At 36.5% G+C, this 24,056-nt stretch overlaps 1 protein-coding gene across 7 annotated transcripts in view; it reads right to left on the bottom strand.

Annotated features, from left to right (window-relative positions):
- Window positions 1–24,056, bottom strand: part of Rasal2 (RAS protein activator like 2) — a 276,958-nt gene that overhangs the window by 102,912 nt on the left and 149,990 nt on the right. Inside the window, exon 1 of one of the 7 annotated variants that reach the window (XM_021199329.2) lies at window positions 19,194–19,323. The exons of 4 other annotated variants lie outside the window; for them this stretch is intronic. In XM_021199329.2, the coding sequence (XP_021054988.1) occupies window positions 19,194–19,206 (13 nt within the window). In that variant the 5' untranslated portion in view covers window positions 19,207–19,323. Of the gene's footprint in view, window positions 1–7,340; window positions 8,069–19,193; window positions 19,324–24,056 lie in introns of those variants that run through there. 2 more of the 7 variants (XM_029538943.1, XM_029538941.1) reach the window with 2 other exon arrangements.

Consider the following 24,056-nt stretch of genomic DNA (forward strand, 5'->3'; position numbering starts at 1 on the left):
AAAAATAACTAAAATAATTTTAACAGTGAGTTCACAATTCTTTGTATTTTAAAACTAAGGCATGCATTTACTCCAAACATGGCCTATCAAGGAAGACACAGCCCTGGAATGCTGCTGCTAGTAAGACTCTCCAAGTCAAAACACACAGAGCTGAGGCACCGAGACAGAGGAGGAAGGCAGGAAACTTAATAACAAAGTTTAACAGTGACAAAAAGAATTAAGAACACCTAAAATTTATTTCTTATCTTAAAACACAAGGAGGAAAAGCCTTCAAGAAGATAATATGCCCTTGAACATTATTAAAGAAATCTTCAATATATGAGATAACTACCTCCACAAATTCGAGGAGTCTGACTAAGTTACTCGAGGCCGTGCAAAGAATATTTATAAGAATTTTCTAATATCATGTTTTTGGTGGGTTGTATATGTTGTCAACTTCGAAAGACATTATTCCTCCAGCTTTCTATAGACAGCTCTTAAGACTTCTCTAGCGAACTCTCCTCTGTTGTTGTTGTTTCTTTATTTTTATTTTTTAGAAACAAGGTATTACACAAGCTCACCTTATACCCACAAGATGCTCGATTATAGGTGTGTGCCATTGTATCTATCTTGTTTTAGGTTTTTCTGCAACTGATTTAATAATTTGTTCTTATTAATAAGCTTCATAGTAATGTGTACCACCATATTTACAGATATGCTCTAAGGTATTTGCACTATGTCTATAACTGACTCAGTAATGTAACTGGAAATATACAGTTAGATTTATTGAAACAATGATTTCGGCATTCATGTGATAATTTAAAAAATAGATTTGATTATGCCAAGGCATTTAAAGGGCTGTTTAGCTCTCCCTTACATATAATTTTAATTAACAGCATACTAAAAAGAAAAAAAATTGAGCCGGGCATGGTGGTGCATGCCTTTAATCCCAGCACTCGGGAGGCAGAGGCAGGCGAATCTCTGAGTTCGAGGCCAGCCTGGTCTACAGAGTGAGTTCCAGGACAACCAGGGCTGCACAGAGAAACCCTGCCTCGAAAAACCAAAACAAACAAACAAACAAAACCAAAAAAACAAAACAAGACAAAAAATCCAGCTATTAGGGAGGCTAAAGCAGGAAGATCACTTTAGCCTAAAAGTTTGAAGTCAGCCTAAGCAATATAAAAAGACCCTCATCCCACAAAAGAGGAGGGACATGAAAGAGAAATGGTGGAGAAAGGAAGAAAAATGAGAGAATATGAATACAAATGTATAGACCTTTAATGTAAATATGAAACAATCATTTATGAGAATAAAACGTGCACACCGCATGGTATAAAACCAAAGCTATGATACTGAACTCTTAAGATAAGTAATTACTGAAGTGTTACTAAAATGACAGAAACTGGGGAAAACCATAATGGTTTAGCAGTCAGTCAGTATTGGCTGTCTTTGAAATGCTGGTCAGCATCATTTTAGCCATCCATTAACATCCTAACCTAAGGCTTATAAAAATGAAGATTGTGACAGGGATCTATCTCACAGTTAGTACCACCAACTGCTTCCATCTACTTAATATTATCCTGTGCACAAGTATAAGTAATTTCCCCAAACCCTGCTTTTTCAGTAGGATTATTTTACTACATATCTTTACACAGTCAGGCATTTAGGGAAAAAAGGTCAAAGCCTTCTTTACACATTTCTTCTCTTTGCCAACAATCTGCCTTAGTCTGACAGTCTGTGCAAACAGGTCACACCCATTTTCTAGTGCCTTTCCTTATGTGGTACATTTACACAATGGAGTACTACACAGCTATTAAAACCAATGACATCATGAAATTCTTAGGCAAATGGGTGGAACTAAAAATATCATCCTGAGTGAGATAACCCAATCATAAAAGAACACACATGGTATATGCACTCACTGGTAAGTGGATATTAGCCCAAAAACTCAGAATACCCAAGATATCACATGAAGATATGACAGACCACATGAAGCTCAAGAAGGAAGACCAAAGTGTGGATGCTTCGGTCCTTCTTAGAAAGAGGAATAAAATACTCATGAGAGCAAATACGGAGACAAAGTGTGGAGCAGAAACTGAAGGAAAGGTCATCCAGAGACTGTCCCACCTGGGGATTCATCCCATATACAGTCATCAAACCCAGACACTATTGTAGATGCCAATAAGTGCATGCTAACAGGAGCCTGATATGGCTGTCTCCTGAGAGGCTCTGCCAGAGCCTGACAAATATAGAGGTAGATAATCACAGTCAACCATTGGACTGAACACAGGGTCCCCAATGGAGGAGTTAGAGAAAGGACTGAAGGAGCTGAAGGGGTTTGCAACCCCATAGGAAAAACAACAATATCAACCAACCAGACCCACCCCACCCAGAGCTCCCAGGGACTAAACCACCAACCAAGGAGTACACATGAAGGGACCCATGGCTCCAGCTGCATATACAGTGAGGATGGCCTTGTCAGGTTATCAATGGGAGGAGAGGCCCTTGGTCTTGTGAAGGCTTGATGCCCCAGTGTAGGGGAATGTAAGGGTGGGGAGGTGGGAGTGGGTGGATGGGTGGGGGAACACCCTCATAAAAGCAGGGGGAGGGGAAATGATATAGGGGGTTTCTGGGAGTGGGGAACTGGGAAAGGGGTTAACATTTGAAATGTAAATAAAGAAAGGAGTTTTTATTCTCTTATCAAATTGCAGATGACCTTCAGTTCAGCCACTTCTATAAAGGCAGGTCTCCTATTTCACATACATGTCTAAGTTGATACTGCTTGATCCTATGTTCTCTAGTTTTCCCCCACTGAGCTGAACATACTGCCAGCTACACTAGTATTCTGCAGCTGAGGTCTTATACTTCCAGTTTCAGTAATGGTCTGTCCTACATTACAAACAAAATGAGTAGTCACATCAATTTTAAATATTTCTTACAGTGTTTATATTTTATCCATAATTGCTTTTATTAAAATAGAATAAAAGATGATAGATAAGTAACTTTTAACTAAAGGACTAAAAATAGTTACAAATACTGAGTCTGGATATTCCTTAACCTCTTTAATAGGCATATATACTTAGGATTTTATTCAGTTTAATTATACAGGACTGCCATCTTATTATAAAAATAAAAGGTAAATACTCAGCTTTCCAAATAGAATTAACTTCAAATTTTAGTTTTCCCATTCTACAATGGAGTTGATTTTACCATCTGGACAAGCTTAACAACCAGCCTTCACTTTGACTGACTTGAGTGATCAGCTATAGTTGAGATTTTGATGAATAAGCTTCATGGAAGGTCAAGTGTAAAATCTTTGAAGGCTTTGGTATGTATATACCATTCATTTAAAAATCCACAAAGTCCCAAATTGAATTGAGTACACTTAAATGTAAGTTAACCATGTTTAATTTTTGATAGCTTCTAATTCAAATTTCACTTTCTTTAGATATTTGCCCAGTTTTTTTTGTTTTTTAATTTTAGTTTTATACTTACTCAGCCCATCAGGAACTTTTTTGAAAGAACATTTGTTCCCCTCACTCCCCTTCCTCAAATTCCCTAAACAAAAGATTAGAAATCCAAAATAACCAACAACTGCTGAAGTGCGATACGCATCAATCAGCATGCTTAGGTTTTAGCATAGTTCACAAATGTTGTAGGTTGTTTACATTTTGTCTACATTTTCAAATATATACTTGTAAAGTTGTTTTAATAATAGTCTTCAGTTTAAAAAAGTTTTGTTTTTAATTATGTGTATGTATATCTGTATATGAATATGTATGTTTGAGTGTTTTTCCTGCATGTACCCATGGAGGCCAGATGAGGGCATCAGATCACCTGGGTCTGGAGTTAAAGATGCTGTGAATCACTATAGGGGCACTGGAAATCGAACTCAGGTCCTCTACAAGAACAATAAGTGCTCTTAACTGCCGAGTCATCACTTCAGGTCCTCATAATCTACCTTTAATGATAAGTAATCAAAACAATAATTACAGTATGAGGGCTTAGTATTAGAACAGAAACACTAAGTGGTGTTGCATACTGGCTTACTGTAAAAGTATTTACACTGGCTTAACTGTTTTTCTTCTTCTTCTTCTTCTTTTTTTTTTAATAGTACTAGTTTTAGATCTATGTCTTCTTAAAAGTTTACTTTGACCTGGGCATGGTAGTGCATACATTAAAACCCAGTGCCTGAGAGTCAATAGCAGGAAGGACAATGGGCTAAGGCTAACCTAGGCTACATGAGATCCTACCTAAAAACGCTAGCATATTTTTGAATGCACAACTTTTTTTTTTCCCTCAAGTATTTTTAATTCTTCAACAACTTCCAGGATAAAACGGTCAGTCAGTCACTCATTAGCCTGTTACTCCAATTTTTCTAGAAAGCCCTAGATATTCTTAAGTATCTTTCATTACTTCTTTATACAAAATCCATTCCTTTTAAGTCAGTTTATTCATTGAACCTGAATATAATTTAATATTCTGCATGACACAGTTTTCACACAAGGAAAATCTACTGTTTTTAATAAATATCTATTTGATCCTTTTCAGATTCATATTAAATCCTCTCCATTTGGCATTCATAATGAGAAATGAATTCTCGCCTCTTCAAAGGCCCAAAGCAATTTTCACCTGAATAAATAATTTCACAACTAGGCACTGCCTTTTTTTGGCCATAGTTGTCTTGAATTATTATTGTTCTCATTTAACTTCTTCAGAATTCACATTTACTTCCTAGCAACACTCTCTGTTTCTTGAGCAGTTTTACCTTATAGTTCTTTGTATCCAAGAGCAGTACCTAACAGTGCCTTGAACACTCTTTTCTTGAATCTGCTGAGAGGAGAATCAGAACATGTACAAAGGAAAGCATCTGGCCAAGGGGAAGCCAAAGGGCTTAGTGGGCCTACAGATTTTGAGGTCCCACTGAAAAGAACAGTGGAATGTAGGGGGGAAATGCCAAAGTTTCACAGTAGGGATTTTAACCACAGTATGGTTTTATCAAGTTTTATCAACTTAGCATTATGTCAAATTAGTAAGCATATCTGAACATTATTGTTTAAAAGTGATGTACTAGAATCTAACAGCATGAACAATTTCTTTTGAATCTTTCCTGGACAGAAATTTGATTTGAAATCTGCAGGGAAAAAAAAATCATAGTTTGAAAGGCTCTCTGACACAAAGTCTTGATTTCTTTCATCCTTTATTACCTTAAAAGCAGTTCCAAGTATTTATTTTTTCCTTGACATCTTCATTGGGCATGGTATGTTTTCATGAATGGCAACTGTTAGCAAATGACAAAGTTTTTATTTAATCCTCAACTCAGTACAACCTGTACCTGAAAATTTTGCTCTTAGTTCTTCTCAAAGAGTTCAATAAATACTTTATTATTCATAGATGGAGATGCTAGCCATCTACAGTCAGAAAAGAGCTCTAATCCTAAAGCTAAGATTTACTAGCTGCATGTGGTGCCTCACACCTATAATCCTACACTTGGGAGGCTGAAGGAGGACCCTGTTAGAGGCCAACCTGAACTACGCAGTAGGTCCAAGCCAGTCAATGATACAGAGTGATCTCTATCTCAAAACACCAAACCAACTCCCACGCCTAGGACTCAGTGCTGCACAACAATGCATGGGATTCATGTCTATATACTCACTCAGAAATTAAACTTTTTTTCTTATGGCATCCAAGCAAAATGTATTTATTTTACATATTAAACTTTCCTTTCATTAAAGAGTTAGATAATTGAAAATTATCTATGCACAAGTCAATTCAGTGATGTATACAGATTTACATTTCCCTTCTAAATAAGCTGTAGTACCCTTGTCCTTATCACCTCTACTTGTGGGCAAACATGAATTACAGAAAAATAATTCCCTTAATCAGAGGACAGGAGCAAGGGTAGGCAAGAGATTAACACTGCAGTATTGTTTTAAAACTATTATTGAAACATTAGATTTAACCTTTTTAGGTACAGTAAAGACAAAGAAAAGGGGAAGAAGAGAAGGACAGAGGGAGTGAGGGAAAGAGAGAGGAATGAGAGAAACTGAACAATTGATAATCAGAATTTATAGATGTATTAAACAGCAAGGAAACAAATGTTTAAAAATGTCTTTGTCTCCTTTTCCTATGATGCATTGGGTCCACTTTGTTGGTTTGCTGAAGGATATCTGTATTTGTCCCCTGAACATATGTGTCCCTATATGTAGGTTCATGTATTGGGGCAATGAACAGGAAACAAGTAGAATGAAAGCAAACTCCAAAGACACCAGATGGGAGGATGTATGCATAGTTTTACAGTTACACAAATACTTAACCTAATAAAACTATGTCAAACAAAGAGTAGGATAAACATCTAATATGTTTACCTGATGGGAGAACTGGAAAAGACTGGATTTGGATGACCCCTTTATTTTTCAACTGCAGGAAAAAGCAAGCAGCTATAGAAGACTAAGGTTGGGAAACCAAATTGAATTAAATAAAACAAAGGAAACTTATGCTATGACAGATGTGTAAATAGAGGTATATTTAGGTCTGGCATTAGACTACTTATAGGTCTTACAATAATATTCATAAAGAATTAACTGGAAGACAAGGATTTTGATCATTTATAATAAAGGTATACTAATTTGCATACAAAGATATGACATGAATAAAATTAATAAAAATGATACATTTGACTGCAATCATAATAAGCAGAAGTATTAGGCACATGAAATAAAGATTTATAACCTAACTTTTCTAGTTATCTATTGTATTTACAACTCCAAGACCAATAATTGCCACTTAGAAATTTATTAAAAAGCATCTGTAAGTACAAAGTTAAAGTAACTTCTGTTCCATGTGTCCAATTTTATATGCTTAGAAGAAATCCTTTATGATCACTACAAGTACACTTTGCACAAAAGCTACCACATGGCTTTACACACACACACACACACACACACACACACACACACACACACACACACACAAAGCATTTTCCTCCCTCTCAGATGGCAAGATTCACTGTTACTGTACTGAGAACAGTGTAAATTAATGGTATATTTTGGCTATTAGAAGTTGTCTACACACATGAACAGAAGGCGAGATGACATGATAAGCTTTGTATAGAGCTACCACTCTTTGTTAAAGCAAAACAAATTGCCCCTTATTTCTCGTACCCAGTGTGGGTAGGATATGTCTACAGACAACAACAACAACAACAAAAAACTTGAAACACACACAACTCAAACACATTTTTTCACTTCTTTCTTTTTCAAAAATACAAAGTTAGATTTAGAAAATTTGGGGTGTTGTTCCCCAAAGTACAAAAAGTTTGGACAACAAAGGGTTACAAGAACAAGAAAGCCCTACCTTACCCAGAAATGACAGAAGGCTCTTCTCCTCTTCGGTGCTACTATCCAACCACTCCGACACATCACCAGGGGAAAGGAGACTCATTCTCCAGCCAGAAAACTTTTCCATACAGAATACAATTACTGAATGATGAAGCGGGAAGAAATGGATAAAGAGACTAGATTCTTGGAGGAGGTGGGGTCCAATACTAAAATTGTGGATTAGGCTGTAATGATGAAAGAAAATGTGATCCTCCCTCCACTCTGAATTCTGTCTCTGTGACATCAATCTAACACAACAGTGGGGGTGGAACGATGTGGGGAATAGAAAGGGTTAAAAGAGGGTGGTAGGATAGAGGAAAGAGGGATTTATTCTGTCTCTTTTTTGTTCAGCTTTAGCCTGAAAGAGAAAGCCAGAATAAAATTGAATAATGATGTGTCTTTAATGATAGGAGAAAGCATGGGGAAATAAAGAATAAAGACACTCAAAGAAAATAAAAGGAGAGGGGTGTCCTACACTGCACACAGCTTCGATAACCAGACAGCACAATGGCTAATAAGCTAGGTAAAGCACATCCTCAAACAAAAACAAAGATGCAAGAACAAACTCAGCATTTTTTTTTTTGTTCTGCAAAGAAAGGTTTTCAAATTTCCTTTCAGTCAGAATTGCAGCTCCCTAGCCCTTTCCTGCCTTGGCTGTTTCAGCAGCATCCCAGCCCCCTCCAGGAGGATTTCCTGTGAGCGAAGGCAGGTTGATAAATCCGTGAATAGGAAGCTCTCATCTCTCCTTTTCTTCTCCTCCTCCATTCCTCCCCCCACCTCACATGGCGACTGCATTGATCGACAATAATGGAATCCGTAACAGACTGCCAACAGCAACATTAAGGATATTACAAGTCCGCTTCCTAAGAATTCGAGCTGGTGGTTGGAACTTGGGGGCAATTCTGGGCTTCCAGTCAATAGCTGTCTTTCTTTGGAAGAAAGAAAGGGTATGTGCGTGTCTGCGTGTGTGTGTGTGTGTGTGTGTGTGTGTGTGTGTGTGCGCCTGTGTCTGTATGTATGTGTGTGTGTGCCTGTGCCTGTGTGTATGCCTGTGTGTGTGTGTGCACGCGCGTGCCTGTGTCTGTGTGTATGCCTGTATGTGTGTATGAGAGGCAAATCAAGCTGACCCACTGAGTCAGCTGAAATCATCACTTTAGACTCTTCCTCCACCTAACAGCAGGATTTACTAGGTTCTGCATCATATTTTCACTGCAAGTGCTCCTGTTACTGCACAGTACTTGTCTATAAAGTGTTTTTTCCCCATTATACCTTATGCCTTTAGAAAGCAAAACCTATTATTCTATTAGTTAAAAAATTAATGTCTAACAGATGGGTGTCATGAATGTTTACTGAAAGTTATATTACTGAAGGTGAGATTGTATTTCTTGTATAAAAGATAATAATATTAAATAACCTCACTTGTTTCTGATTGAAAGTTCCTTGACACTAGTTTTCCCATTAACAATCAAAATAAAACCTAATTAAGTTATAGCTTATTTACATGAGCAAAGAAAAGTATAGACTTACAATATCAGCAAAACAATTCTGTTCTATAAATCTTTCCTGTAAACTGAGTGAATAAAGGACCAAAGTGAAGTTCTCTGTTGAGACTATATCAACATGTAAAGTACCACACTGGTTTCCCCTGTTAACTGTCATAACTTAAGTATGACTTCATTCATCCTTTGTCCTTAAAAATAAAAAAATAAAACTTACCCAAAGGCACTGTTCCCTCAATTACTTGATATTCCCAAATTTCATCACAGCTGTCTGTTCTTACATGTTTAGATTCATTCTACATTAGTGCTGATATAAGCCAAGCACTATTTTAAGCCCTGAGATAGAGACAGCTGCAAACAAGATAGTCAAAATCTCTGGCCCTAAGGGGCTTAGAATGTTTCTTAAAGTAGTAAATAATAGGCAAGGTTAAAATGCAAAGTACATACTATATTTGATAGAAAACAGCACAAAAAAGAAAACAAAGTGAGTTGTTTAATTTTACAGCAGGTTAGCCACACCACCAAGTGGCAACAGCATAATGTAGTGGCTCTCAGGAAGAAGGAAGGACCAGTTAAGCTTAGACGTAGGAAAAGCAAGAAAGGTAGCACAACTAGATGGGAAAGAGGAGGAAGATAAAAAGGTGGTCAGGTCCATGAAGTCACATGTAAAATTTCAGGTTTCTAGCACTTTGTCTTAGGTAAAGGAAAAGTCTGGGGAGTTGCTGGGCTACATAAGGCTGTTTTGTTGTGAGAGCTGCTATGAAGTACAATTCACATACCACAATTATTCCTGCCTCCAGAAGACCCTCTAGAGCCATCAGTCCCTCTGTTCTACCCCTCCAGCTCCTCAGCCCCTGTCATTACTAAGCTTTGCCTCTCTGAAATTGCCTAGTTTGGACTTCATCGAGTAAGTCTTTGTACTTGTTTCTTATGCTTGAGTTCATCCATACTTTGCAAGTATAGTACTGTATTACTTCCTACTTATGTACATTTGGGATTTTTATAATTACCAATATTACAAACAATGATGTAATGAAAACCTGTACATTTAGTTTTTATGTGGAGGCCTGCATTTTAATAGAATATCGAAATAAGATGTTTTATATATAATCTTTATTTTTAATTAAACTTTATCTTCCAATTTAACAATTATTTTATTTTCCTCCTAAATCTTTTGGGATTCATTCTTCTTGATGAAACTAAAACCTCTTGCTCATTTTCTTTTCTCCTTTTCTATTATTCTTGCACAAGGGCAAAGATTAATACTAAATAATGAACAGTGGCAGCAGATAATATATGGCAGATCATCTTCTCCAAAGCAACATCTAAGTTGGCCAAGCAGTAGAAATACTTTCCCTGTATTTTTATGTAGTTTCACATTTAATGATAAGGCACAAGAATAATGTGATGAAACCCCTTTTCTAGATTCACTGAATGTCTACATATTTCCACCTTTGCTCCATCAGTTTCTGTGTATCTATCATATATGTGCATTTTGAAGGCATTTATGAAAGTTACAGGCATTACGTCCTTTAACTTAGCCATAAACTATTTTCAGGTAAGTTTCTTAAACAAAGGAAAACCTCTTACATAACTAATAATCAAAATTATGAAATTTAACACTGGCATTCATTAGTATTTTAAGAATTAAAGATGCCACTATGTGTATAATCCACCATCTGAATTTTACTTTGTATTATAGATTTTTGTTTGAAAAACAAAATTTCTGAAATTGGAAAGATGGCTCAGCAATTAAGAGCAGGTTCAACTGCCTACCACATGCAGGCTCATAACTGTTTTACCTCCAGTCCCAGAGAATACTGTGCCCTCTTCTGGATTCTGAAGGCATCCAGCATTGCATAGAGAGCAAGACATACACACAAGTAAAACATCTACACTCATAACATCCGAGTATCCTATAAAATCATTGAATGCTGAATACAAGTATAAGTTAAAGTATGTGTGTATACATATGTGTGTACGTGTGTGTGTGTAAATAATGTCTCAAATTTTGAGAGACTTCTGAATATACTGACACTCAGTGTACTCTTGTGATAGAGAGCTTCAAGGGAACTGTCTCCAAGATAGCTGACTAAAAGACGGTGGCTGTAGTTCCATTTTGTTACTGCTTTGGCTAGGTATAAAACTCTTCCTCTAAGAAGCTTAAACTGAATGCAAAACTATAACTTTTAAAATGTTTTTATTTATTTGCTTTGGGGGGGGGGTGTGCGCGCGCGCGCGCGCATGCACATGAATGTGACAGTCCGAGGACAAATTGTAGGAGTCAGTTTGCTCTACCTACACACCTCAGCTCTCAAATCCTTTGTATGTACGTCATGCATCCCTGAGGGTCGGTCTCTCACTGTTTTCACTTGTTTCCCAGTTTCCTTCTACATCTAGACCTGATGAAATTAATGAAGCTAAGATGAACTTTCACTTACTTGGATTCAGAAAGCAAAGGCAGAGGAACAGGATATTAGTAATAACAGGAGCTATGTCCTTCCCATGAGGATATTTAGCACATATACAGAGGATGCTCTGATATCTTTCCGTGATATGACTTTAAGTAGATGGAAACAAAAGTAACATAATTACTAAAACCCTCTCTTCAAATACTGAAGGCTGGTTTTATTTAAGGAAACTGAAGAGAGTCTCAGACTAAGGGTGATCAGATTCTTTTAAGCTACGCTTTGAAGAAGAAGAAAAGGTAAAACTATAGTTAATTAAGAGAAAACTCTTCTCCAAAACACCCTAGAAAGTGGCTAATATATAATTTTAAAAGTTTTTCCCTAAAATAAAATTAAGCTTAACAATCAATTACTTAAACAATATACAATTCTTTAAGTATAAGATTTATCATCCAATATAAAATGAATAGTAGCTACTTAATATTTACTGAGAGTGTAAATAGGTAAACAGGAGTATCTACATTATTATGACTATTAAAAAGTTGAAAATAAGATAACATCTCCTCTAAGTATCACTAGGCCAAACAGTATTTGAAGTAATTGTGTCACTAAAAGTAAATAGGTCAGATACTCATTTACATGTTTAACCTCATTACACCTTATGATAATGCATAAGGATGACTCAACACTTCTTCACTTACAAACAGGAAAGCCAAGATTTAAATGATGAAATCATACTGCCTACTGAAGAGGAGTCAGTAGGTGTGCTATGAGATGAAAAGCCATGTACTTTCTATAATACAGGGTTTTTAAAAATAGGATGAGGTATAAACAGGAAAGGCAATAGTCATGATTTGTGAATTAAAGTATTTTGCTTGCTTAATGATTTGACTAAAGTTGAGGTCAGTTGCAAATAACAAGCAGCCAGAGCATCTAGTTTCTAATGTAAAATAATAAAAAGTCAAATTGAACTTAAAGTTTCATTCTTTTTTCATGATTCTTACCCATAGAATTTCACTAATCATTACCATTACAAATAGTTACATGTATGTCTGTGTTTCATGAATGAACGGATAAATGTATTTCCATATCTAGTAAAAATGTTGATCTTAAGGTACTTAAGCAGGCTGTTATTTGCTATGTTTCATAAGTTTTCCATTGACAACATCAAAAATAGAAAAAGTGTCTATTTTTACCATTGTTGTAAGAGGCACATTTAAAGTAAAGCACACAGCATATTTAGAGGAGAAAATCTAGTATATAGCTGGGGGGGGGGGGAATACATTTTAGATCTGTGATATCTAGAGAAAGTCCATGGGTATAGGCAAAGAAACAGTTGAAGATAAAAAGGCAGCCTATACTTTGTGAGAAAATATTTGCCAACTGAATATCTGAAAGGGGTTAATATCCAAAAGCTAATCGCAGAACTCAACAACAAAACTGAAATAAACTGATTCAAAAACTGGCAAAGAGCCTGGATGAATATTTCTGAAAGACATATAAATGGCCAATAGTAGGGCTGGGGAGATGGGCTGACTTGCTGTGCAAGCGTGGGGACTGGAGTTAAGATCCAGCACCCATGTTTAAAAAAAAAAAAAAAAGGGCATAGCAGCCCACCCTGAAATCTTAGTGCCATAAACACATACAGGCAGGTCTTCAAGACATGTTCACCAGCTAGGTAAAAAGGTGAGCTCCAGGTCCAGGGAGAGATTCCTGGCACAAACAAAGGGAAGAACAGCAAAGAAAGATACTGATATTAAACTCTAGCCTCCATATATACAAGCACACCAGCATACATGCATAACCCACACAGAAAGTGAAGGTAACAAAGAACGATACAGGAAAATACCCAATGTTAACTTCTGGCTTCTACATGTGTACTCATGGGTACACGCATCTCTGGACACATGGGTACACCTGAACTAACATAGAAAGAGGGGATGAAAAGCCAATAGGTATTCAAAACAATAGCCAGCAATACCACTATCAGGGAAACACAAATCAAAACCATAATGGCTCATTACATGGTGAAAGTAATGGTATAGTTACTATTAGATTACAGATGTTACATACTCTACCTCCCTGACAGCTCAATGTAGTAAGATATTTTGATGGCTTTAAAGAAATAAGTTGCCAGGCTGTGATGCAGGTGTGAGAACAAAACACAAAGGTGGTCTTCAGGAGATAATAATAATTACCCTTTCCCAACAGCCAGCAAAAATGGCCATAGATCTAAGTCCTATATAGTCAACAGGCTGCAAGGTACTGAGGAGAACTGAACATCTAGCTTGGGAAGAAAACACAACCTGCTCTGCCTCTTAGTTGTGTCTTGTAATCTTCTCAGAAGAGAATAAGCTAGACTCTATCGGGGCTTCTAGTCTGGAAAATAATAAAGGTAAAATAGGTATTGCAACTTGCTAAGCTGGTGGTATATGATTATATAAAATTAATATAGGGTCCAGAGAGATGGCTCAGTAGGTAAAAGCCACATGTGGCAGAACACATATATACTCCCAACACCCATATAGTGAAATGAAAGGTAGAGACAAGAAAATCACCTGCAAGCTTAGAGGCCAACATGCCAGGAATATGAAGCACAGCGGCAAAATAACAGACTCTGCCCAACAGGCAGAAGTCATGCTTGGAGGCTTTAGACAGCCCTCCCTGCAGTATTCTGTGTAGTATAAAATATAGATTGTTCATTTTCACTGTTGTATAGAATTCCACTATGTAAACAAATCAAAATTTGTCCATTCTGCTACTGATGGGTATTTGGGTAGTTTCTGATTTTTAACCTATCAAAAGCAGTGCAGTTACACAGTTTCGCAAAGGTTTCACAGTGACCATTTCTGTACGACACTTCTGTTTAGTACTGTTGGGTCACAGAGCATTGTTCAACTCTGAATCTTTCACAAGGTCTCCAAAGTAAATGCCCCTGTTTATACATTCAACAGTCATATATATGGTTTCTTTCTTTCTTTCTTTTTTTTTTTTTTTTGGTTTAGATTCTAAGCAGCACATGATATTTTGTTTTTTTTTTTTAAGATTTATTTATTTATTATATGTAAATACACTGTAGCTGTCTTCAGACACCCCAGAAGAGGGAGTCAGATCTCGTTACAGATGGTTGTGAGCCACCATGTGGTTGCTGGGATTTGAACTCAGGACCTTCGGAAGAACAGTCGGGTGCTCTTACCCGCTGAACCATCTCACCAGCCCTATTTTCTGTTTTTGATATTTTTACCATTTTGATGATATTGTGTGATTCTATGTTGGGAGCTTCTCTCCATAGACTACATGGCCTTCTATGAAATGCACACTCTGGCCTTGTCTTTTTCTTACAGATGTGTACTGGGTGTTAGAATTTTTTTTTTTTTTTTTTTAGCTATCTGAGAAAATGTAATATAAGCACCAATAAGACCGAGGCTAACCCACAGAACCTCAAAACCCTTCCCATCCTTTTATTCAGCTTTAACATAGATGAAGACAAAAAGTCTACATTTAAATGTCACAATATTACACCTTCTGAGAAACTGGGAAGCTGCCCTAAGTCTCAGCATGTTAGAGCAACAAGAAACTCAGACTTTCCAGGCCCTATACTTAATTAAAATTTTATTGTCAAATAAAATTTGCAGCTATTCACTATAAGATGTGCTTCTGGGGAAGGAAGGAAGGAAGGAAGGAAGGAAGGAAGGAAGGAAGGAAGGAAGGAAGGAAGGAAGGAAGGAAGGAAGGAAGGAAGGAAGGAAGGAAGGAAGGAAGGCTGGTGGAATGATTGGTTGAAGTTTTCTCCTAAGGAGAACTATGTGGAAACCTGGCTTCTGCTTATAAATGCACACAGAGAGAGCAAAATAAAGCAGTGTTAGCAAGGCCAGTCCCAAGAAGTCCCACCGAAGCATGGAAGGTCTGCATGGCCTTGCAAGTGCTGCTGAAGGGACATTAGTTTTATTTCTCTTAATGACAGTACCAACTCCTGGGATTCCTTCTGGAGATGGCTTGGAGAATGGTGCAGACTCTAATGGGGGCGGGGTTGCCCCTTTTGCTAATTTACCTACAAAGGTTGATCATCAATCACTTACTGAATGTTATTTTCATAAAGGAAAGGAAGAAATAAAACTAGAATACTAAAGGCATATTTTTAAAATGTTAGCAGTTATAGCCAGGCAAACAGCTACGAGTAAAATAATGTAGTGCTTACCATTGCAGGGAAGTATGGGGACATTTCATTGAATTTCGAGTATGGTAAAAGGCTCCCAAAGAAACGTCAGAATGTGTGTGTGTGTGTGTGTGTGTGTATGTGTGAATGCATGCATGCATACATACATACATATATATATATAATAAAATATTTTAATTTGTTAAGAGTCTTAGACTTCTGCTCTGGTGGAGACTCACTACAAGAAGCAGGCTACATGTGATAAACTCCCTGTTATGTTGCTTTTCTGTACTCTGAGACAAGAGAGATGAGAAGCGTTCACTAGGACCTCTTAGAGAGCAGGTTCTGTGCAGGACTGCTTTCCCTGCCCCACAGCACACCTTTTCCTGTCCTGGACTCAATACCCCTCTCACACCTGTTTTCACACAGGGGGTGGTGGTGGTGGTGGTGGTGGTGGTGTCTTTGTGGCTCTTCCTATGATCACTGCAGCACACATTAATCTTTATAAATCCCATTTCATTTATTTACTTGACATTTAGTATTCTAGGTAATCTTGAAAAAGGAAACTGTTTAAGTAGAGAACCAAATATCTTAGCCTTACTATCTGACTCAAAGGTCAAATCAGTTATCAAATCTCATTTGAAGTATTTTAGGGGAAAAAAAGTAGCAGTATTTCAAGTCTTCAGATAGCTAAAGTAGTAAGCAGGGATAGCAGACTCCACAGCCTTTCAAACTGCCCTTAAGATGTCACAGCCATTTGTCCTACATGTTGCCCTGCCCAGCAAAGACCTCTAAACTGAATGACAATGCCCGCTCCTGACGGCTCAAATTGCTTACTGTCTACAATCGGGCATGAAAAAGAACAAGCAGAAGCAGGTAGTTCTTCTTCTTCAAAGAAAAAGGCTGCAATATCTAATTCCTCCAGCATGCTGCAGCAACTCAGTACCTGCAAAAAGCTATGGATCCATGAATGAAAGCCAGTGCCATCCAGAGTCAAGGCACCGGCAGATCATCTCCTCATTCTAAATCCAATGCTTCTGATTCAACTCAATACCAGAGTCTGGGTGGGGGAAAGAATGCACCAGAGAAGACAAAGTCCTGCACGTGAACTCTGATCTTTGATTCATTTAGGTTTCTCTTGTTAAGTATGTACAGAATATAAGTGGTATGGCTGACGGCTTCCTGGTCACAGGAAAACGGGACTCTTAGTACACCCCTAGCACTTGAAAATCTCAGGTAGCAGGAGAATTCATATTGAGTGTAGAGCCATGATCAGAACAACAGGGCACAGAGACACAACTCTTCCCCCTGTATCTCTCAGGTGTAAAACGGTGTGAGTTACTTTTCACTAAAACCGAAACCCAGAGTGATGCAAACAAGAACAATCGTGAACAATCAATCACCAGAGAGCATCAAAGGACAGAAGAGAAACAAAGCTGTAATAAGCAGCACTCCTGTTCAGAGGCTGCAGAGGCAGATGGGAAACTTCTGAGGAGGGATTCCTGGGACTGTGTGTGAGTAAATAATTAACTTCACAAATCATGGAGTTATATATGCTCAGCTTCATGTCTGTGTCCCGGATCTTTTGCCTTCATTTCATTTGAAGAGACAATCTTTAAAGATTTTATCAGAACACAAAATAGAATTATATTTAAGAGGTAAATATAAGAGGAAAAAGGAATCAGTAAAAAGAAGAAATCTTGGGTGGAAAGATGGCTTAGCAGCTAAGAGCACTGACAGCTCTTTCTTTTTTGGCACAGTAGTGTAGTTCATAATGATTAGGTTGATTAGTTTTGGGGTTAGGTTGGATAATAACAGTTTATTTCAAGTTAAGTCAGTAAGTTGATCATTCCTGGCATAAGGAAACAACATTCAGGTCAAAGATCCATCTTAATCTCCCCTACTCATTCTGTCCTGTGATGTACACAGGAACCATAATATTCATATATACCAGAGCAGTTCTTTCACATATTTCAAGAAGGATGAAATTGAAGACAAAACCCCAAGCTTTATATAGTTAAACGTAAATACTATTAAGTTGCATGTGTTATTCGGTCATGATTTTCACAGTCCTCAGACCTCTTATAAACTTAAGTAATGGGTTCTCCAGTAAGACAAACACTGAACAGTCTCTTGCTTCCTACTGGGTGGAGAATTAACTTTGCAAAGGTTTCTGCGATAGCCCACAGTAATAATAAAGCTATTGCTTATAACCTACTGCCCATCTCCCACATACTTGGAAATCAGCACTGAACTTACACAGGTCTAGCCCCATACTGGAATGAAGGTTAGGAATCAAGACAAAAGAGTAAGTGTCTTCACTGTGCTTATAGCTAAATCAGACTAACTTGTTCTCAGGAGTTTTAAAGAGCCATGGCAGACGGTTTGGGCAGTGACTATCATTATTTAGCTCACTAGAATAGTGTGGCTTTCATCATAATGGTCTCTAGAAAAATGGAAGGGGCAGCAACTTTTAAAGAGACTATATGACAATGCATGAAGACAGACGCCCTGACTTTCAAGGTCCTCTAACACATAATTCATGAGGTAAAAACAGAGAGAAGCAGAGCTGGTCCAAATGGTTGAATACTTTAAAAACTCTATCTTATCTCTTTAAATTAATATAGGAAAGAAGTAATATGGGAAGATTTTATTTTTACTTATAGTAAAAGATAACGTACATAAAATGGATATTTCTATGTAGGAAATTTACTTATACAGAAAATTTCTAAGACTTCAAGTCTTTAAAAGAAATGATAATCAAGTTTAAGAGTTTTAACTTCATAAACAGATACAAAATGCTACTTATGTAATGTATAACTTATTAAAAATATCAATATAAACTAGATTTTTCTATGATTATGAGCTATTAGTAAATATTTAATTTATAACTGGTAAAAACATAATTAAAAATATATATTAGTAATAATTTGATAATAATCCTCAATATTTTCTCCCCATAAGATTTTAATGTGGGTTCATAATGTATCTGATTTATTTAGGCAATAACTCATCATTTATGAGATTATCAACTACAGTACAAATTAAAATGTGAGATCTAGATACAAACAGTATCATACCAAAACTAAACAAATAAGCCGAAAGGCATTAACTGAGAATTAAGAAATCTAGGTTTTTAATTGAGCAGGTACCAAAGTCCTTAGGTTTCAGTGTTCTCACTTGAAAATGAAGAGAAAGGGCTGTATAGATTGTCTCTAAAGCCCCAGATTTAACTTTGACTGAATCAACCAGTTAAAAATCTCTAAATTGTCATCTGCTGGTAGAGAATATTAAAAGGCAACCTTTTGTAATCAGAACAAGCACACTTTCCATATGAATACTTTTACTGTTGTCTATGGCTCTAACCTGTTGAACTCTTTGAATGACAATTATATCCTACAGAGATTCAAGCTGAATGCTAAGTATATTCTGTCTCAGAAATGAGTTCTATCAATTCCCAGGTAGCTTTATATTTTGTGAAGATTTTTTTGAGACAGATTCAAATAAATATTGGTTTCATATTTTATTATTAATAAGAACAGCAAATGTTGTGTTAATACTCAGACATGTTCATTGTTCTTTTAATCCCAGAGTGATGCTTGTGTAGGATTTTGTGCTAGAATATTGACAGTCTATACATATTTCTATAAACACACAGAAGTGAAAAAAAGCTTAATTTTTTAAAATACTCACGATGGTAAATACTGCATTTACATAACAAAACCACCTTCTCCTAACTATACACAAACATTTAATTCCTGGTGGCTCTTACCTGGGGTCTGCATTCTTTGAAGTTTCTGGGTGTTGCTAACATGATCTTTCAGGCATCGGTCAGAAATTCCAAACACTTTGTGTACAGTGCTCGCCTGTGCTTGCTTCCCTGTTTTCTCTCTCCCTTTTTGCTCTCACTCTGTGCCTCAGACAGTTTGGAATGCAGAAAAGCCAGAGCCAGTGCCAGTCAAACTCTATCCACCCCCTCCTTTCTTGTGCTGGAGAGCACTGAACAATAGCCACTCTTCCTTGCTCACTCATCACTGAGTCTCTTTCATTAGCACTGAGTACAAAAAATGTCAGGGGAAGCAATGGGATTTACCCAGTGAGGTAACTTTTTTTTTTTCTATTCCAAGGGTGGGAGGATATATTGTACTTCTTTTTGGGTATTCTAAAAAGTAATTTTAAAAAAGGACTTCAAAATCTGTCCCAATTTAAGGCTAGAAAAATAAAGCTAATTTTAGACCCTATTTTGGAATGTTACAGTACTAAATCAACACAAATGTTTAAAGTACACAAAATGGAGTAAATATTTGTATTTTACACAGACATCTTGGTATCTTTTAAATTACTTTATTAATCAAACCAATTTAATGTCTCATGATGAAAATATCCTGTATTTAGAAAAGTATTTTTATTTCCATAAGGTTCCTTGTTAAATTAGAATTTCATTTTAATACAAAGAATAGTAACTGAAGAATAATTTTATACAAAGATATTCTACTAAATTAGTTTCCTACTAGACGTGATGAAATTATAGATATAGTCACCCACTTAGTCATCATTTGAATCTAAAATAAGACACACGCTCAGGGTATTTTTCTACACTCAATACACTAAAAGAAAAAAAAAAAAAAAAAGGAAAGCAGATTAACAATGTAACCATCATTATGGGCAAGAGGACCTAATGCACTACATTGCTATTCAGTTGCTGAGGCTAGCATGTCAAATAGCAGACTCCATGTGCTACTTCAGAGAGCAGAGTAGAAATGAAAGTAAGTCAATCTGTTAGGGGCTGTTTACCAATGATGGATTCATACTGCACTCTGTCTCCCATCTACATGCATGTGTGTGTGTGTGTGGGGGGGGGTGTTAAATGTAGTATATACAACTTCACATCAGATATTCATATATACAGATATGTATCTATGTACAAATACGTGTTAGGGAATGAATCTTTTAGCATTCCTTTACCTTTCTAATTAAGTCTCAGTGATTTAAATAACATTTACTTAAAAAAATTTAAAGTGGATGAACAATAAAATAGGTTTCTTATGATATTTAATTATATATATACACATATCACATTGTCTACTGTACAAAAATACATTATCTTTTGTTCATATGTATATCCTCACTACTCTCCCTTGATAAAATTTCTCTTTTAATTCCATCAAAATTTAGTTTTCTTAACCTAGTCCTATATTACATTTTGTCTGCCTTTATTTTCAGTTTCCGGTTTCCACTTCACATAAACTACCTATTCTTTTAATCTTTACTGCTATTCAAATACGAAAGGGAAAGAAAAGCATAACCAAATACTCTGCAAAAACATGCAAACTGATGATCTGCATATGAAGACGAGCACCCCACAGCTTTCTACCCTGCCCCATACAAGACAAACAAACCATCAACTCTTCTACAATACAAAGTTGCATCATTGTAAACTGCTGCTTATAGCTAATCTTAGAACATACAAAGCACAATGAAATCAATTATTCATAGCAACCATTCAAATAAATAGATAATTATTTCCCCAGTTCTATTTAAGAGAATTAGGAACAGTGATTTAAGTCACAGGAAGAGATTTCAGCTCAAAAAAACAAACAAAACAGAAATAAGAATTGTTGAGTTACAGAAGTGGCTCTCTGAAGCCCTGTCACTCTGAGAGAGAACGGGCTCCAACTTCTTCCCAAACAGAGTGTCCATGTGACAGGAACCCTGTAATTTAGCAGTTCTTTGTCACTCTCTTAAGCAACATTAGTATTATGGTATTTATAATAGAATATAACAACTTTTTCCAAATGCCATATAATCTGTGAAGTTCTCTTCTGAAAAATGTTTGCTAAAACATGAGACTCTCCTACTTCTTATAACTTTTACAAAAGCTTTGACTTCAGGCAGTGAGTTCAAGTCAATAATAGCATATCCAAAGGAAAACTATAATGTTCTAAAAAAAACTTTACTTTCTCAGTTCTGATACTTGAGAAAATCTTGAAGAAATACAAGCTCCCATGAAGAGAAATTTTTTCTTAAATATACATTATTCCAATATTCAATAATTTTCAAAGGAGATGATACATCATGCTTCAATAACTGCACCACTACCTTTGACACCATGCTATGTGCCCCCAGCCTTAGAGCTCTTGATGCTCTGCCAGTCCTGTCTGCTTTCTTATTTATTCTTCAAAATTCAGATTCAAAACTATGTTCTTAATATGGCCTATCTTCTCTTCCATAGCTAGAGTAAATGCCATCGTCCTGCATTGTGTCTATTTTCCTGACTATTACTCCTCACAGTCCTCACGATTTTCCTTTATCTGTATCATGTATATTCTGATGGCTTATGTGCCTTTTCCCTACCCACAATATGAGTTCCATTCCAGGAAACAGAAGGCGGTAGGAGCTTTCATCTTGTTTTCCACCCATCTCCAGACCTTATAAAAATATGCACAGCATCAGTAGGAGCTTAATAACTGGTAGAGGGACAATCAGAAGGATGAATACATGTCATTTACTAGTTTAAAAAAATATCTAGACTTAGTACACTTTAAAGTAACTTTAAAACAGGGCTAATAATACTTCCACTTCTTATGTAACTGTCTAATTGAAGGCAGCATAATTAAATATCAAGGAAAGATAGTTTCCCAGTTAGGACCTACTCATAATGGGCAAAATTCTAGGCAGCAGAGGTAGTTCCCAGGACTATCATCACTGCATTTCACTGTTTAGAAGTCTTACTCAGCTGCTATGTTACCTTGGTTAGGGAAGTGCAACACTGTATTTACATTATGATTATTAGGTTTCACATATTTCCCTGAATAGGTAACTGGGTAGAGTATTCTTGACTAGTCCATTTTACATAGTCCAGACATAGCATGATACTTAATAGATGTTTGTATTAAATTGCATGAAACTGCATTTTTCTAAGTAAAAAAATGTCAAATGTCAAGGCTGCCGCTATAGTTTAGTGAAACTAGGCTTATGCTAGGCATAGGTCCCCATCTCCTAGTACAGTCAACACAAACAAAGAAAGAAAGAAACAAAGAAACCTAAAAGAAAATAAAATATCAATGGATAACAATTATTAAGCACTGAATGAATAGCTGAATTAGATGACTACAAAGCTATCTTCTAGACTCCATTCTGTAATGTTATAATTCAAACAAAAGAACTATCTTAAGTCAGTCTCAATGTTTTCCTATTATGGACTAATTAATACTCTCTTATTAGACATCTTGAAACAATATAGTTATAAATTATTTACACTGGATCTCACATGTTCCTCGCTGTAATTCAGGTAAGCTCCAAGGAGGCAAGGAGCACACACATCTATTCAGAGTTGTGACCATAGTGTTAAGTCTACAGGAAACAGCTTGGCACAGGCAAAAGTTGACTCCTAGAGGTTCTATCTAGGAATGATTCCAAGATTAGTATCAATAAATTTTGTCTTTGTTAATAAAAAGCCAAGACTAATTTTCTGTGCCACTGATGCATTGTTTTTAAAAAACCAAAATGATCACAATTTAGCTAGCTGCACATAATCAAAAACTTATACATCAAATTCACTCATTTTTCAAACCGATTAACAAGCAAGCAATTCCTTAACACTTCTCTACTCTTCCGAGCAGAAACACACCTCAGCAGGAACCAGATTGAGGTGTACACCAAACTAAACAGATCTAGCTCTTGCACTTATGAACGTTCCTGCTTTTAAACAGCAGATGGGTTGTAACACACAGTTTTTCTAACCACAAACACAGCTTCTTTTAATGTTGCCTTACACAGAAAAGGCACTTTGATAATGTAGTCTTCCTACTGAATTCTTCTAAGAGTTCATATTAGAAAAAGAAATCATTGTTTACAACTGTTATGACAAATATCAAAATCACCCACTTACTCAGAAATGACACTAAACATTCATTCTACTTTGATGAAAAGCCATTAGAAGGCCAGAATTTCCAATAAATCATATGAATAGCAGTGTATTCACATGATTGTTGAAAGGGCACTAGACAAACATGGAACAATTAGGATAGTCACAGATTCCTTTTAAACTTCAGGTTAAAAATCTGAAGTCATATATGTTACTGCACACCTTTAATCCCAGCACTCAGGAGGCAGAGGCAGGTAGATCTCTGTGATTTCAAGGCCAGCCTGGTCTATAAAGTGAGTTCCAGGACTGCCGGGGCTGTTACACAGGGAAACCTTATCTCAAAAAGAACAACAACAACAACAACAACTTGAGCGTTACCTTCCTCTTGGAGCTAAGATGATTGCATAAAATAGGTTTTCTGGCAACTGGCTGGGAGGAAGTAGTACAGAGACAAGGCCCTATCTGACTGCTCTTTAACTCGGGTTCTCATGTGAACAAAACAGTACTGCAAAGAAAACTGGGCAAAATATTAAGTGGGATAGATACAAGGAAAATATTTTGTTTTATATCATCATTTGAACAAGAACATCCCATAGAAATGATGGAAATAGAAAACTTAATAAGCAACAAAAGGTATCTAAAAGCATTTTGGGGATAGTGATAGAGGATAATAATTAATACTATTTTTTAATATACGTACACAGCTAGGACCAGATACATGATATTGGCTCTCTCTGTCTATGATAAAAAGGGGTCCTGAGACTGAAA

The sequence above is a fragment of the Mus pahari genome, chromosome 5 (assembly GCF_900095145.1).
Source record: "Mus pahari chromosome 5, PAHARI_EIJ_v1.1, whole genome shotgun sequence".
Lineage (NCBI taxonomy): Eukaryota > Metazoa > Chordata > Mammalia > Rodentia > Muridae > Mus > Mus pahari.